The sequence below is a fragment of the Dermacentor silvarum genome, unplaced genomic scaffold (genome assembly GCF_013339745.2).
Source record: "Dermacentor silvarum isolate Dsil-2018 unplaced genomic scaffold, BIME_Dsil_1.4 Seq257, whole genome shotgun sequence".
NCBI classification, from domain to species: Eukaryota; Metazoa; Arthropoda; class Arachnida; order Ixodida; family Ixodidae; genus Dermacentor; species Dermacentor silvarum.
This window is the reverse complement of record NW_023605938.1, coordinates 41,781-58,101: the sequence shown is the minus strand read 5'-3', so window position 1 is coordinate 58,101 and position 16,321 is coordinate 41,781. Positions and strand designations below refer to the sequence as shown.

At 47.0% G+C, this 16,321-nt stretch overlaps 1 protein-coding gene across 2 annotated transcripts in view; it reads left to right on the top strand.

Moving 5' to 3' along the window:
- Window positions 1-215: 215 nt before the first annotated feature.
- The window catches only part of LOC119434822 (histone-lysine N-methyltransferase E(z)-like), a 36,712-nt gene continuing 20,606 nt past the window's right edge, over window positions 216-16,321 (top strand). Inside the window, exons 1-2 of one of the 2 annotated variants that reach the window (XM_049659607.1) lie at window positions 216-551; window positions 7,462-7,626. In XM_049659607.1, the coding sequence (XP_049515564.1) occupies window positions 248-551; window positions 7,462-7,626 (469 nt within the window). In that variant the 5' untranslated portion in view covers window positions 216-247. The remainder of the gene's footprint in view (window positions 552-7,461; window positions 7,627-16,321) is intronic. The other variant, XM_037701876.2, reaches the window with a different exon arrangement.

Genomic DNA, 16,321 nt, shown 5'->3' with positions numbered 1-16,321 from the left:
GAGTGAGTGCCAGTTAACGTGAGTATGAACCAAAGTCAATGATAGTGAGTTTGAGTAGGCATGAGTATGAACGGGAGTGACTGTCTGTGAGCGTGAATAGGAATGTGAGTGAGTGCCGACAAGTGTAAGTGCACATGAGTATGATTGAGTACATAGCGCACAAAACATCCGCTTATTCTGCTAGCCTATGGTTGCATGATTTAAAAATAACTTTTGCTGGGCCTGATGATCATATTGTGACCAATGCATGTACGTGTCAGTAGTTAAAGCTACAGTAACATTCTTTCAGGTATATGCCTTTGCACAGCGGGAACTTGCAGATCTTCCGCCTGAAGAGCATGTACATGACAGCACACCACCTCGTAAGAAGAAGAAAAAACATCGGCTGTGGTCCATGCACTGTCGCAAGATTCAACTGAAAAAGGACAGTTCCTCTAATCACGTGTACAACTACACTCCGTGCAACCACCCAGGCCAAGCTTGTGACCAGAACTGTCCCTGTGTCATGGCGCAGAACTTTTGTGAAAAATTCTGCCACTGCAACTCGGACTGTACGTATTCACCTCATACCTCCTACTTTATTATACTGCTGGTTTAGATAAGTGCAGGGATGTAGAGCATGGAAGTGTCTGAATATGCACATATGAAAATAGGCCGAGTGTGCATAAGTGATACAGCCAATGCAATAATTATGAATGGTGCTTGTACGTTTTCATTGATGTCTTAAAAATACTGTTATCATTTCATGCTCATTGTTTAGAACTTTAACAGTGTCCATGACCACCAAAAGCATCATAGCACAGTGTGTTGAACCGAACCAGAAATAAATACTAGCTGGAACTGAACCTGAACCCAAATTGTTATTTTTATAACGTGTCTGAACCCAAACTGAATTTAAACGGGAAAAAAAAAATGGTTTCCGGTTCAGTCCAAAATAGCTCAAGCATATAGGGGGCCAAACGGGTTATCAATAAATAAACAATTCTTCGAAATAATTACTTTTTTCAGTCGGCGCACACCACAAGCATGTTCTTGCGACTCGCAAGTTCTTAGATGCTAGTGTGAGGATAGACATAGGTTTGTGCTGGTGACTAGGTATGGCCACTTTGGCAGAGAAGCTTGCACTTCTTAAACTCAGCCATGCCAGTTGTGTTCGTGGCGGAAACATAATTTCAGCAGCACTGCAGAATGATGTTTTCTGCTGGAGCTCCAACTTCAGTCGTTACGCCAGCTCGCTACTATTAGTACGAAATAAAACATGAAACGCACATGGTAGTACACACAGGGAGCAAAAAAGACTGTCATTGAGAAGGGAAAATAGAAAAACCGAGTTCATCAGCACAGCTTCTTGTAACAATAACACTGCGGTCACTAATGAATTCCGTCACCTTCTCGATGTACGGTAATGATGGCTGTAAATGGCACAGGAAATGTGCTTTTGTTGCATGCCATGGTTCAACGCATGTTTGGCACCTCCAAGCAGAGTACAACAATCTTTAATTTCTGCAAATCATTCCCAGGGTGCAATATGTGTGATTTGGACGTTTTTCTCCACATTTAGTCAGTGCAAGGCTTTGCGCCAAGTGCAGTTGCATAAAAAAGATTGTTGTAATGTTTAGTGAAAACAGTTCTTGTTCATGGTTCAGAAGCATCAATGTCTTCACTTGCTTTTATGTAAAAAAAAACTCAGTAAAGGTGTCCCTTGCTGGCTTCTTTCTTTGCTACAGAATATGAGTTTAAAGTTGTAACTTGTGTAATACAAGGTGAATCCGTGCTGTCATATGCCGCAGTTTGCTCACCACCAGTCCAGTAGTAATTACTTAAGTTAAACGAAAAATTCATTACGCTGCCATCAACGCATAGACACTAAGTCTACCCCATTCAGACACAGGCATTGTCGCTAATGGCAGTAGTATTCAAAATAGGCAGACTTTTTTTTTTCTTCGGAAATGATCCTCAAAATATGGTATCGGCTTATATGTATACGTAAACGAAGATGCTATAAAGTCATGCGCATGCTATAAAGTCAGTCTGGAGATCTTCTAGACTAGCTTTAAAGGGCCCTCACCAGGGGTGCGATCTTGTACGTGTTCCAAAAAGGAACGGAGGCGGTCCGTTCCATCGAGCCGCACACGATTGGTCAATTTGATTGTCACAGTTCAAATTGACCAATCGTGTGCGGCTCGATGGAACGGACCGCCTCCGTTCCATTTTGTAACGCGTACAAGATCGCGCCCCAGGCCGCACAGAAAATTTCGGTTATAAGCTGGAAGTTGTTACGTGCTCTCTAGGGAGTGTTCTACCTCAAGAATTTTTCAAATTGGTTCTCTAATAGCCGAGATCGAAACATTTCAGTGTCACGAACTCATGTTTTCAGGAGGGGAGCTTCACAGCCAACATGGACACTCTCTCCACTTGCCCTGTCTAGCCTCCCCGAGCAAAATTTCTTCCCTGCATTCTATCATACTGCAGCTCAAGGATCGCGTGACGCATACATCACAAGCTCCGCCTTCTTCTCTTTTTTTTTCCGCCCTCACTTTCTTGCTGGGCGGCGCACTTCCGCTGACAGCATCGCGCATGAGCTGTTGCGTTTGTCTCGTTTTGCACAGCGCACAAATTTGCACACTGTGCACGAGAACACCTGACTAGCGGTATAAGTCGGTGCTATATGGACACCGAGGCAGACGCAAGCAGATCACAGAGCATGATAGCACACTGGAACAAAGTAGGAAATGATATAGTTTGATTGTCTAAGTATGCGACTGCATGACGTGGGAACAAGCAGACGAAACCGAAGTACAGTAATACCTCGTTAACTCGAAATAGTAAAAACCGGCAAAAATTTAGAGATAAGCAATAAGCAATCTTATGGAAATTGCACAGAAAAGTCAAGTTTTTTTCTAAAAATTCACCACTGCTGACCAGCTTTTCAACAAGAGCTTCTAAACTTCTAAAGTGCAAGGATAAGAACCTACTCGAAGACCTTCAGAAATAGTTATGCAGTGTTTTACAGCAAAACACATCAACTTAAATTAACAAAGCACGCGTAACCACAGTTTCGGCGTGTATTTGCTGCCCTCATACCGGCAACACCTGGGAGACGTCGCTCAAAGTCATCGCTCTCGTGGGGTTCGACTTGTAGGCGTCAACCAAACGCGACAACCATTTCTATTGCATGGCTAGTCGCCATCGCGCGCAAGATCACTTGCATGGAGTTTGTATACTTTATTTAGTGCAGAAAAAACTTCGTAAGGTCGGTGTGCTTCACGGTACTTAGACCTAGAAAGGCGTCCTCGCGCTGCTTTTCGTATCGTATGAGCCGATCATTTCCACCGCTGCACTCAACTTTATTTCACAGCAAGCGAAGCATGCTTCTTGTTTTGGCTAATGTCGGCACTTCTTCAGGTCCTTCGTAGTCGGCATCGACGTCTTCACCCTCCTCTTCGTTTGTTGCCGTTCCAGCGATTTCAGTGTTAGTAAATTCACCTGTCACCGGTACATCCTGTTCGCATAGCTCGCACTCATGCTGCGTGCATTTAGTAGAATAAAAGTAAAACGGAAATCACAGCTCTGATGGCAAATCACGAGCGTTGCGTAAAGTGCTCACTTTTGTTCACTTTACGCAACGCTCGTGATTTACCGTCAAAATAACACCCTGGATGCAACGTCCAGGGTGCTATTTTGCAGGGCCTGCCTCTGCGCACATCTCTCCCGTCATATGACATTCCACATAGTTGCTTGACAAAGTTGTTATCGCCGCTAGGTTCCGACTTCACATTTGGGGAAAGCATCCGGCGAAAAGCGTAACGGTCTGGCGGTGGAGTTTTTGTTCCAGTCTCAGTAAAGATTAAGATATCTGCAATTTGGCCCAAAAATATTTCGAGATAAATACAATAACTACATGGCACATGTGGGAAATGGTTCGGTCGTGCGGAAAATTTCAACTTAGCCGATTTTTCGAGAGATGCGAGTTCGAGTTAACAAGGTATATTACGAAGTAAAACAAAAACACAGAGACATTCGGTTGGTACGTTTTGTTATTTCTCTGAACTTTAGTTAGTCTATTAAAGCAAGAGAGTAAATAAATCATGGTAAACATCAGTTGCCTTGAGTACATAAATTCAAGGCAACTGATGTTGCCTTGAATAATTGTCGAAGTCATGGGTCACTGAAAGTGACGTCACGGCTAGGCGATGTACGTAGCGCACTTGAGATATATACGTAACTCTCTGGCTGGGAGCGTGGCGCCCACGAGGAGAAGGGAAAACGACATTTGTTGTGAAATTTCAGCTCTTTCCGCGGTGCGTAGCGATGTAATACTTAGCAGACACGATTGTTAGCGTGCATTATCAGCACTGATCTTGTCGGCTCGAAATGGCCAGACCTGGTGAGGGGCCCTTTAAGAAAGCCTGCATATTCAACACACTCGATGGCACCAAGGACAACGTTGTTTGGGGTGCCAAGGACGCCTGGGAAGCATTCGACAAGGATGAATGCTCTGGCTTTTCAGACAAGGATGCAGCTTGTGGCATTCACTAGTGAGATTCAGTAGCTGAGCTTATGGTAAATAAAGGTGTTTCAATGTTCAAAGATTTTAACTTTAAAAAAAAATTAAAGGTCGGCCTATATTTGAATAATTATTTTTTTATTTCTCAGCTAGCATAATATAGAAGTGAAGCTATATTTGTGTTCAACCTATATCGAAGTAAATACGGTAACTTTGTCTTTCATATCGACATGAAAATTTCTTCGTATCTGCGCAGTTTATTCGTAAACTGCGTGTTGTAGAGAAAAACATTTTTAATCATTCTTATCAAGGTGCCTTTGCTGGTTTTCAATCGCTCATTTTCGAAAAACACATAGCTAACATCCCGGCAATGGCAGTGACGCGACAAGTTTGTCCAATCGGGGCACATCGTGTTTCGAACAAGTGTAAAAGAAAAAATAGTCTACAAAGTGTACAAAGAAATAAGCCTGCAAAGAAAAAAACTATTCGTGTTTATAAGTCTGGGCTTTTATACATCTTGGAAGGCTATTTTCTTCTAGGGTTAGTTCTTCTATTCAAAGTTATGAATACAAATCAAATAGTCTTTGCTATTCTATTCGTCAGAAGAACTGAAAGCTGGGCGAGTTGGTACCTATTCATATTGTGGACGCAATATTTTCATCGTCTTTGTCATCTCTACATATCACCACAAGCTGCGACTTTTTTGTCGTCATAGCTCGGAATCTTCGATAATAAAGAAGTTCCTTAGAAGTGGTAGAGGTGCTGGGTTATATACAGTAAAATCTCGGTGATACGAATCTCGCGGGGTCGCGTGAAATATTCGTATCACCCGAAATTTGTATCATCAAAACATACACAATATCAAGAAAAATGAATTTATTTTTACCAGAAAAGGGGATTTTGAATAGTGGAACCTCATTGATACCTTCATCGCTGCTGCATTTTCCCGGCTGCTACATCGCGTTTTTGTGGTCCCGACCTAAATCTCATTGACTTCCATGTATAGTTGAATTTCGATAATTCTAACTCGAAGGGGCCCAAAAATTTGTTCGAATTAGAAGAAGGACATATTTTTAAAATATTCGTGCACCAGAGCACGAGGTATGAACGGTGCGATTCGTGAAATATCGCGGCTTGCAAGCACAAATCGAGCGAGGGCTACGAAACTGCCCGCGTCGGCCAACGCTCGCTTCGCGATAACGGCAGAAAACAAAACTGTAGGGAGCAGGCGGCACAGGCACGGCAAATGAGAGAGATTGTGGTTGTGAAGAGGAAGAGGCGACACGGCGACAGGCACGCGCGGGGACCGTCACCGTCGCAGGTGGGGGAGGAGGGCGACAGGGAAGCGGATTTGGCCTCGGCAACTCTGTCGCTTCGGTGGCTCCCCTCGCCCTCCCTCTCAACACCCTCGTAGCCCCCTCATCTTCAACTGTCTCCGTGCGCGTCCGCCGCTCCTGACGGCCCGGCGCCAGCTTAGCCCGCTCCCTGAAGTTTCGTTTTCTGCCGTTGAAACGAGCGTTGGTCGGAAAGCTCAAAGTTTCGCCGTTCCGCTTCTCAATTCGTCCGTCGTCGCCATCTTGTAACAAACGCACAAACACAAAAGAAGCGCGGGTCTGCGATAGGTAGTCATACGGGCCCTCCGATGAAAGCGGGCCACCGTTTGGCTGCCGTGCTGAAAGGCGTCTCTCCATTGGTTGCTGCTGTGACAGGGGCAAGATCGTAAACCACGCCGGCGTCGTCATCTGACACGCAGAATTCGGATTACAGAGAGCTCCCAGGTTAGTGATGGATCGTCGCTCATTGGAGAAGAAATTTTGGACAAAGCACTCTTCGGAATACGGAAGTGCAAGCCTCCTACGGCAAGAAAAATACGGCGATTAGCGGGAGAAGCGGAGGAGCACTCAACTGAACGTGCCGCGCTACCTTGCACCGTGGATTACGTGCCGCGCTATCTTGCACCGTGTGACTCCGGCAGCGAAACCGACAATCGCCCTGTGCCCTCGGCACCGATAACGCAGTCGACGGAAGACGCGCCAACGGAGGCTCCCGCGCCTCGGCGTACTGCCGTGCAAATCAGCCGAGATCGTATCTCGGTAGACATAGCTCCCTGCGACTAGGCAAAATGGCGCAAACGCAAAGAACGCGACCCAAAGCACAGCAGCCACTCCGTCCGGCCGATGGCACGCGGAAAAGGAGGAAAAGCACAAAAGCCACAAAAGCGCCACCGCTTCAAACTCTTCGCGCCCAGTCGCGGCCTCCGCGCTGTCCGGCGCCGCGTCCACGCCTCCGCACCAAAAGAGACAGGGAGAAAGCGCGTGCCTCCGCGCTGTTCTCTTTTGTGGCCGTCGGTGGGGCGGCGTTTATTCATATCAACCGACGCGGTTTGAAAATCGATTCGTAACTACCATTCTCTAGCACGTTGCAAACTAACGGGGCTCGGCCGGGACCAGAGAAAAATTCGTATCATCCGGAAATTCGTATTAGCCGTGATCGTATCATCGAGATTCCACTGTATTCAGAATTATGTTCCTACATCGAAAGGTTGTGAACAACATGAAAGCACTTTTTCTGCATTAAAATACAACCTTTAACTTCAATGACATTCCTGTAAAAAAACATTGATTTTGGCCCCCGTCTGCCAGAGAGACCATTTCCTTCACCTCCTGATAAAACTTATGCATGCCCTATGTGCACTGTGCAGCATATCACCATAGGACAAGATTATGTTTACTGTGCTGAACCGTAGCAATTTTTTATTTCACCGAACTGGAACTGACCCTGTTCCGGAACGAAATTGTAGCTCTGAACCTGAACTGAACTGGCATTTTTTTTTTTGACACCCTGGATAGCATGCTTAAACAGCCTGTTTCATTAATTCTGTACTGACAGCAGTATAAAACATTTTAAAATGTGTGTTTCTAACATAAATTCTTGCTTGTTGGATACACTTGCAGGTCAGCAACGATTCCCAGGGTGCCGCTGCAAGGCACAGTGCAACACTAAGCAGTGTCCTTGTTACCTGGCTGTGCGAGAGTGTGACCCTGACCTGTGTCTAACTTGTGGAGCTGGTGCGTTTTCTAAATTTGGAGTGCTCTATCCTTGCCAGACCTATGCAACCGGTGCGTTGTTGTTGTTGTTTTTTTTTTTTAATTCGGAAAGCTATATCTTTTTAAGGGACACTAAAGAGCAACATGATTTCACCTGTGTTGGTAAATTACCCTTTTTCAATAACAAAAGCGTCACTGTTATGGGAGAAGAGGCTTGATAAGACAGAAAAGGGACAAAAAGAAGACTTTTTGTGACGTCGCCTTGAATTTCCCACACCATCTAGCCGTGAGGTCATGGATTTTAAGTGTCTGCTAAGGCCTAGTTAGTTGTTTATCGGTAAAGTAAACATAAACTACATTGTGCTCTAAATGAGCCAAAGATTGAACATGACATGTTTTGGATACTTGTACTGAGCCAATGCAGCCCAAATATGAAAAAGTACTTTGAAGTCTGTGATATCACACTGACGTACTGGTGCTGGGGTTTCAGCGAAAATTAAAAAAAATGAACTTTCACTGTAATGTTCTTTTTAGTAATCAGCATATTATCATGAAATTAAAGAAAATGAAATTTTCTGAGAATACTTTTTCAGTCTCAACTGATGTAGTGTTTCTGTTTAGTATCCCTTTAATGTTCCAATACCATTATGCTAATTCTATTAATGAGTAGCCACTGGACACAAGCGCTGACACTGACATTGAACTGTAATGTGCAATCTGTGAAATATGACAGATTTTGTGTATTCTTTAAAATTTTTTTTACTGTGTTTGCATGCAAACTTAAGAGTATGTGTTTACAACAAAGATTTAATATTTAAAGGGGCACTAAAGGTAATTACTAAGTCGGCGTGGACTGTTTAAATACCATTCCAGAAACCTTGCAACGTTTGATTCGTGTCAAGGGTTTCAGTTTACGAGAAAATTTCATCTGAAGGGTCCGAATACCTTTATTGCAATTCAAATCTCCCGCCACCGAACCGGGGAGTGGTGCCATTGCGTACACTATCACCTCTTTTGCTGCTGTCGGTGAGTAAAATGGCGCCCGACAGACGGCGGTACGATCTTTTGCACAAAACGCAAATGTGCAGCCATGGAGAAACTGAGCCAAGACAGAAGGGTGAATTCGCCTCTGCAGCTGCTTTTGGTCAAGTGGCGTGGGCTGTTGGGCATCCCGCGACATCACGTGGAAATGGAATTCTCTGCTACTTGCAGTTTGTGTGAGTTTAGCGAACCAGCAAAACCACGCAATAACGATTTAACGAAACTACTGAAATGCGAAAGCGTGGGCGGCGCAGAGTCAAGCGAAAACAAAACGTTTTGACCACCCACATCGTTGTCAAAGGTAATGTCAGTGAGTTCTTTTTTCTAAAAATGAAATAGAACTGAACAAGAAGCATATTCTTTCATCTTATAATGCAATAAATGATGATGTTTGTGGGGTCTCACATGTGCTCTTGGGACAAAGGAACGACAACACAGTAGTGCAAACAATCAAAAGGGCATTTTTGCACCTTTCATACACCAATGCACACTAGCCAAATTACAACCAATTGAACATTCACATGAGCGCGCGACGAATCAAGGAAGCTCACCGCGACCCGATAGCGAGCGAATATGTTCGCCCCATGCTGTGACACCATCGCATAGTCGTTCACGTGTACGGTCACGCGAACGGTAGCGCGTTCGAACGATCCGTGTTCGTCCATACTGGTGCCCCACTCCGAGCCACGTGAGACGTCTCTCGAAGCGTTGATCGGCGCACGCGCGGGACGTCCGCGTCGCTCACCGATCCCAACCCAAACAGAGAGCGCCTTCGACCTTTTTCTCCCAAGTCACCCCGCCGTTCGGTGGCGTTAGCATCGTGACACTCGCGCCATCTCTCGCAACGCGCCGCAACCACTACGACCGCCTCCGGCGCCCAGCCACGCGGTGAAGCCGGACCACAGGAGACGCGTGAGAGTCGCGCATCCCCACATCCCCCCAGCCTTAAATCACTACACATACTCCGGCGAAACATGTCACAAGGTCTATCAACGCGCGCGTCGCCGAGGAAATGTCCACACGTTATCCACAACATGCGAGCCGACATTGTCTCTGGGGTTCACCACTGGCGTCCGTTGGTCACAGCACCAGCTCTGCAGATTCGATGGCACGACTCCAGCACAGGACTCCGGAAACGGCGACACAGAAGTCGGCACGAGAGACGCGCCCTACCGGCGAGAGCCGCTGTAGTCGTTGGTGACTGCCGGCCCTTTTCCCAGCCCCCGAGGGTAGCGAGCCGGACACAGGCGGCCGCCGAAATCGCTGCACCGAACTGGCCACAGGCTTCTGCATCACCTGGGGTAGCTCAATTGTAGTCCGGGGCAGCAGCGTTGACGATGTGCAGGTGACAGCAAACCAGGGGTGACTCTGCTCACGCTGCGTACACTCAGCGCATTCGACAGACACTAAAGTAGTGCAATTGAGAGGAATTCGGCATGCGCATCGCCCACGTGGTACGATGTTCAATTCGGTTAGCAAAATTTCGGGCGGCATTTCAAATGCTGAGTTCACGTGAACAAAGCTCGCTTTCTTGAATGGAACGAGTAATTTCAATTCGTGCGAGGCTAACTAAAATGAGGGAAGCAAGGTGCGACACCTCAACACATTGGTCCACCAGGTTGTGTCCCTCCACGTGCGACAGGTGGCTTTGTAAAGCCTTAGTCCTAATGCGTCGCTACTTTGAGAACAACCGGCATCCAAAAAAAAAAAAAACACAACACCCAAAATGGGCACAACAGGCAGCCGCGAGGAGACGTTAGCTCTGTGAGGTGGTCCTACCCCGCTCGGTGCACACAGCATCCGAGTTGACGGCGCCCACCATCCCAGACGGTGTCGGAGCGCCCGGTGCCAGGCCGCTATACCAGTCAGCCTGTAGCGGCACCCGTGGCCCGCGGCCACCCGGCTCCCTGAGCCGTGACTTCCGAAGTCAAAGAGATAGAAGAAGCTATTTACATAAGAAATTTGGACCACCCACGAGGCTTCCGTACTCACTCGCTTCAGGCTTGCCAATGCTCCGCGGGCACTAGGCCTCGCTCTCCCAGGATGCAGACCACGTGGCTCTCGTACCGACGAGTGTACTTCAAAACACTCACGCAAAGGCTTAGCATGTTGAAAAGTTCAAACACGCTACAGCAACCGTTGCCTCGCTCAAGAAAGTATGCCGCCGACACTAGCGATCAAAATCCACGCTAGGACTATGCTTCGGTTCAAGCAAAGGTTGTCTCGAACCGAGCAAAACTGTTAAAATTATCGTCCGATGCCCCAAGAGGTCCACGTTGGGCAGCCAGATGTGGGGTCTCACATGTGCTCTTGGGACAAAGGAACGACAGCACAGTAGTGCAAACAATCAAAAGGGCATTTATTGCGCCTTTCATACACCAATGCACACTAGCCGAATTACAACCAATTGAACATTCACATGGGCGCGCGACAAATCAAGGAAGTCCGACTCACCGCGACCCGATAGCGAGCGAATATGTTCGCCCCATGCTGTGACACCATCGCCTAGTCGTTCACGTGTACGGTCACGCGAACGGTAGCGCATTCAAACGATCCGTGTTCGTCCATACTGGTGCCCCGTTCCGAGCCACGCGAGACGTCTCGTGAAGCGTGGATCGGCAGCACGCGCGGGACGTCCGCGTCACTCACTGATCCCAACCCAAACAGAGAGTGCCTTCGACCTTTTTCTCCCAAGTCACCCCGCCGTTCGGTGTCATTAGCATCGCGACACTCGCGCCATCTCTCGCAATGCGCCGCAACCACTACGACCGCCTCCGGCGCCCAGCCACGCGGTGATGCCAGACCACAGGAGACGCGTGAGAGTCGCGCATCCCCACATGTTATAACGAGTGGTTGAGTCACAGAATTTAAATGAGGAGCGCCTTCGTCATCGAGCAAGTACTACTTGAATGTCCCGGGGGAGTTTATAATCGTTTCCTGCATTTACTTCAATTGCTTGATTACTAAGACTCTGTTCGTGATAATATTGACGCCTTAGAGATTCTCGAGCACGATCACTTTAGCTTGACTTATGGAATTTTTCACTGGTCGATCTGGAGCAGGATTTTTTGCTCCATGGCTGCGAATCCGAATTTCACTGGTCGATCTGGAGCGGGTTCGCACTTTCCACTGGTCGTTCCGGATCAACTCGCTCCGCGCCGGATCGCTCTCACTTGCTCCGCTGTCGAGGCGCGGATTCGGGCGGAAATAGGACGAGAAGCACACGTCACTTCCGCTCGATGGGGGACGGCGATCTTGGTGGCCATGAAAACATGCAGAGCAGAAGTCGATTTTTGTGACGTGTGTGCGCAGACTTCCGGTACGATCCAGCGCAGAGCATTTTCGCTCTCCACTGGCAGATTAGGGTTGGTGAATTGTGAGCACTCGCTCCAGGATTTCGGCGGCCACTCCAGATCGACCAGTGAAAAACACCATTAATATTTGCCTTTAGTGTCCCTTTAATGTCTGTTGTTTTTGAAAAAAAAGTTTGATATTACAATTCATTATTTGTGGAAATGCTATGGTAGTGGCATTGTCTTCAGCCATCAATGATTGTCATCTTGTAACTGGCTGGGCTGATTTCAGTGTTTTCTCTGGTCTCCTTCCGAGTGGTTGCCATCATCATCAACCTATTTATTTTCTTTAGAGAATGAGCGTTTCTGTAAGCGATCTCCAATTAACCCTGTTTTTCATCAGCTGACTGCATCCTGTGTTTCCAAATTTCCGAATCTCGTCACGCACATACCGCATTTACTCTATTGTAATGTGAGTTTTTTTTCACGACTTTCGTTGCTTGAACTCGACCCTCGTGTTACATTGGAATATGGCAAAATTGACCGTTTTAAAACAAATATTCTAAATCTTGCTATTTTTATCGTTATGTTGGCAACCTGTACATCTCAATCCAATCCATAAACACGTTTTTGTACAAGGGGCTCTATTCTAAACACGCATCGCGGTATCGAATCCCGGCCACGGCGGCCGCATTTCGATAAGGGCGAAATGCGAAAACACCCGCGTACTTAGATTTAGGTGCACGTTAAAGAACCCCAGGTGGTCGAAATTTCCGGAGTCTCCCACTACGGCGTGCCTCATAATCAGATCGTGGTTTTGGCACATAAAACCCCATAATTTAATTTTAATTTTTTTTCTCAACACGCATGGCGGCTACACGGCCGCCATTGTCCATCATATTGACTCTCTGATTGGCTGTCAAGAGGTCACGTGTTTTGAAATTTGTGCCGGGAAGCAAAGTTTTTCAAAATGCAATTTTGCGTTTTCATCAAGATAACGAAATGTGACGTGGAGCTGTAAATTTTATCAACTAATACTTTTTTCATGTCCATGGCAGCTATATTGCAATTTTAGCGCTTTACAAAGAAAGGGACTGTAGCGTTCAGAAGCCCGTACAATGCACCTGAAGTTTTGCAAATATGGGGTGGTGGCGGTTCTAGATAGCCGCCATGTCAGCTTGCTGATTGGTTGAAGGAATATCTTGTGAGGAGCGTTACAGGGCCGTTTCGTAAATGTCAATTTTACGTTGCATTAAGTTGCACTGGGCCGCTATTGCAGAGATGTTCCGCCATAATTTGTGGTGCCACAAGCCGCTCAAATTATGCTAATGAGCGGCCATATACAATGGCAGACGAGAGGCATGTGTATCGCCGTATTTTCCTCGTCGTTTGGGGCCATGAAAATCTTATGTTCATAACACATGCTTGTAGCATTTGCATCGCTCTCAGTTGGTGTTGGCATTTGTGTTTTGGGCGATCATTTAAAACATGTTCACTTGAAATAATATTGCTTGAACATTACAAACCTTCTGCGACATTTTGCACTTTTCACTGCTGCGTTTGTATTGAAATCAAGATTAATGAATCATCAGAGGTTTTGACAACATCGGCTTTTTAATTTATAAGAATAAATGTACGCATGGCGCCCTTGAAGTTTCCTCGCGCAGTGCGAGTAAGTCACACAGTAAACAAGAGATGGCAGCGCCAGCGCTTGCGTCGCACAAGTGGATGCCTGTGGCACATGCAATGCTATCGGTGATATTCAGCCGCTTCTCAGCCAGATGAGTCGGGCTGAGTCACTTGCTTTTCACGAGATAGCAATAATGCGGCCTAGAATGTGCACTCATCGCTATTGGTAGGTCGCGTAAGTTGTGTCAAATTAAAAAAACAAGCGCGTTGGCGCCAGTATACCATTACTCATTCCGTTTTCCGGGGACACGCATCCTAGCTCCCCGCAAGGGCGTCTGCGTCAGCAGGCGTTTGGTGTGTTGCGACACCACGGACCCGAGCACACGAGGGTTGGACCCTCCCGCGTGTAGCCGTGCGCGGCTTAGCCGTGTCTGGGGAAAGGGGGATCCTGGGGGTTGAGTCAATGCCGGGTGATTGGACCTTTAAGGCCCCCCAGCGGAGGCAACACACCTCTTCGGCCTCTGCTTCACATAGACGGCACCTCCAGACTGACCCTCCTGGAGGAAATCGGCAGTCTCCTTTTCCTGTCCCCCTCTTCAATCTTTTGTCTTTTTCTCTCACTTTTCCATCTGTCCTGTCTCCTACTCACTTCTTCTCACTTCCAAATTTCCGGGCGGCAAGGGTTAACCGTGTGTAATGTATCCAGTCTTGGGTATGTACATTAGGTTATAGTGGCGGTGCATAGCTGGCGTCTGCAGGTTTCGCGTAACCTGTAGCGTCCCCTTGTTGGGCTCGGTGGTGGGTGGCTACCACCGCCGCCGAACTTTGAAACCATGTTATGGCAGAAGCGTTCCCCCGACTTTCAGATCGGCCTCTGAAAAGAGGTCGCACCGATGCAATTTTCCAATTTACCCTCCGAACCGACCTAGACACCTTCCCTAAGTACCATGTCCTTCATAGTGAAGGCAACACAAGCGTAAGAAAACTCTCACCCTTTCTTGTATCGAAATGCCTCGTAAACACGATTGGACCTGACTACAAAGCCACAAAGATGGCTAGCGGAGACCTCCTCCTCGAACTGAAAAAGAAAGACCAAGTTGAAAAGCTCGCCCAACTCACCAGTGTCGGTGACATTAACGTCACAATCTCTCCACATCGCTCGCTCAACACAAGCAGGGGAGTAATATCAGAAGAAGATTTCCTAAACCTTAGTGACGAAGAGCTCCTCGAAGGGTTCCAAGATCAAAACGTAATTAAGGTACAAAGGATTACACTCAGACGAAACGACCAACAAATCCCCACAAAACATGTGATACTAACATTTGGAACTAGTACTGTGCCCACGTCACTCGAAGCAGGATACCTAAGAATCAACGTCCGACCGTACATACCGAACCCAAGGCGGTGCTTCAAGTGCCAGAGGTTTGGACATGCATCACAATCATGCAGAGGAAAAGAAACATGCGCGAAGTGTAGTGCCAACGACCATCCTTCTGACAACTGCAATGCTCCTGCACATTGTGCCAATTGTAAGGGAGACCATCCAGCCTACTCACGGAGTTGCCCTTGCTGGAAAAAAGAAAAAGAAATAATTGCAATCACCGTAAAAGAAAAAATTTCATTCTATGAAGCGAGGAAAAGGTTGGGACACTTACCTCAACTTAGCTATGCCAGTGCGGCGCGGCAGGGGGCAGCGCCACACCGGTTTCAGGAGTCTACAAGGTCCGCGCGCGGCACTCCTGCAGAGACTCCATCCGCCCCCTTGGTGGTAGCAGCCAGTGCTGCTCCATCATCATCGAATACGGGCCGGCAGACCGCAGTGTCGCAGGGCCCAAAGTTGAACCGAACTCCACGGCCCGAGACACGCGTTTCGGCGCCTGGCTCTCGATCGTCCAGCGCCTCGGAGAAGGCGATGGAGGTCGACCCAAAAACCCCGGTGTCATTGACGCCAAAAGATCCGCGCTCCCTGGAGCGCAGCAAGAAGGACAGACTTCTTGTAACTGCGCCGAAAAAGGGACAGGTAACCTGAACGGCTACCGCCCTTGATTAGTGTAGTGATCTTTTTATTACATGTCACCTATCACTTTTTAGCTCACACGCACATAAGTAAACATTTTTATTTGTCTTACAATGGCTTTCATCATCCATTGGAACTGTAGAGGCCTGATTCATAATCTAGGTGACATCAAAGACATTATAAATAAGCTATCGCCAGTTGCACTCTGCCTTCAAGAAACGAACTTAGGCCCCAAAAATACACAATTCTTGAAAGGTTTTACTGTCCTATGCAAGGACTGCGAACACTCCAGCCGTCTGTCAGGAGGAGTCGCCATAGTAGTGCAGGGCGGCACTCCTACACGAAATGTCCAATTAAATACATCTCTCGAGGCTGTAGCGGTCACCGTTCTGTCTCATAAAACCATCACCATTTGTTCACTATATCTTCCACCCCATACCTATTTTACTAGTAAAGATTTAGAAAATTTAACAGACCAGCTGCCGGAGCCTTTTGTTTTAGTTGGAGATTTTAATGCTCATTGTACTCTTTGGGGCAGTGGCAAAACTGACCCAAGAGGGCAGCTCATCGAAGATTTTATCCTGTCAAATGATATCTGCCTCTTAAACTCGGGTGCATCAACGTATTTTTCACCTACTTCACGCACTTTTAGTTGTTTAGATTTAGCTTTTTGTTCACCATCTCTTTTTAGCGATCTTAAATGGGAAGCCCTCGACACGCCATATGGTAGTGATCACTTGCCCGCAATCATAAAAATCTTACCATCACCACCAACCCTAGGCATTAA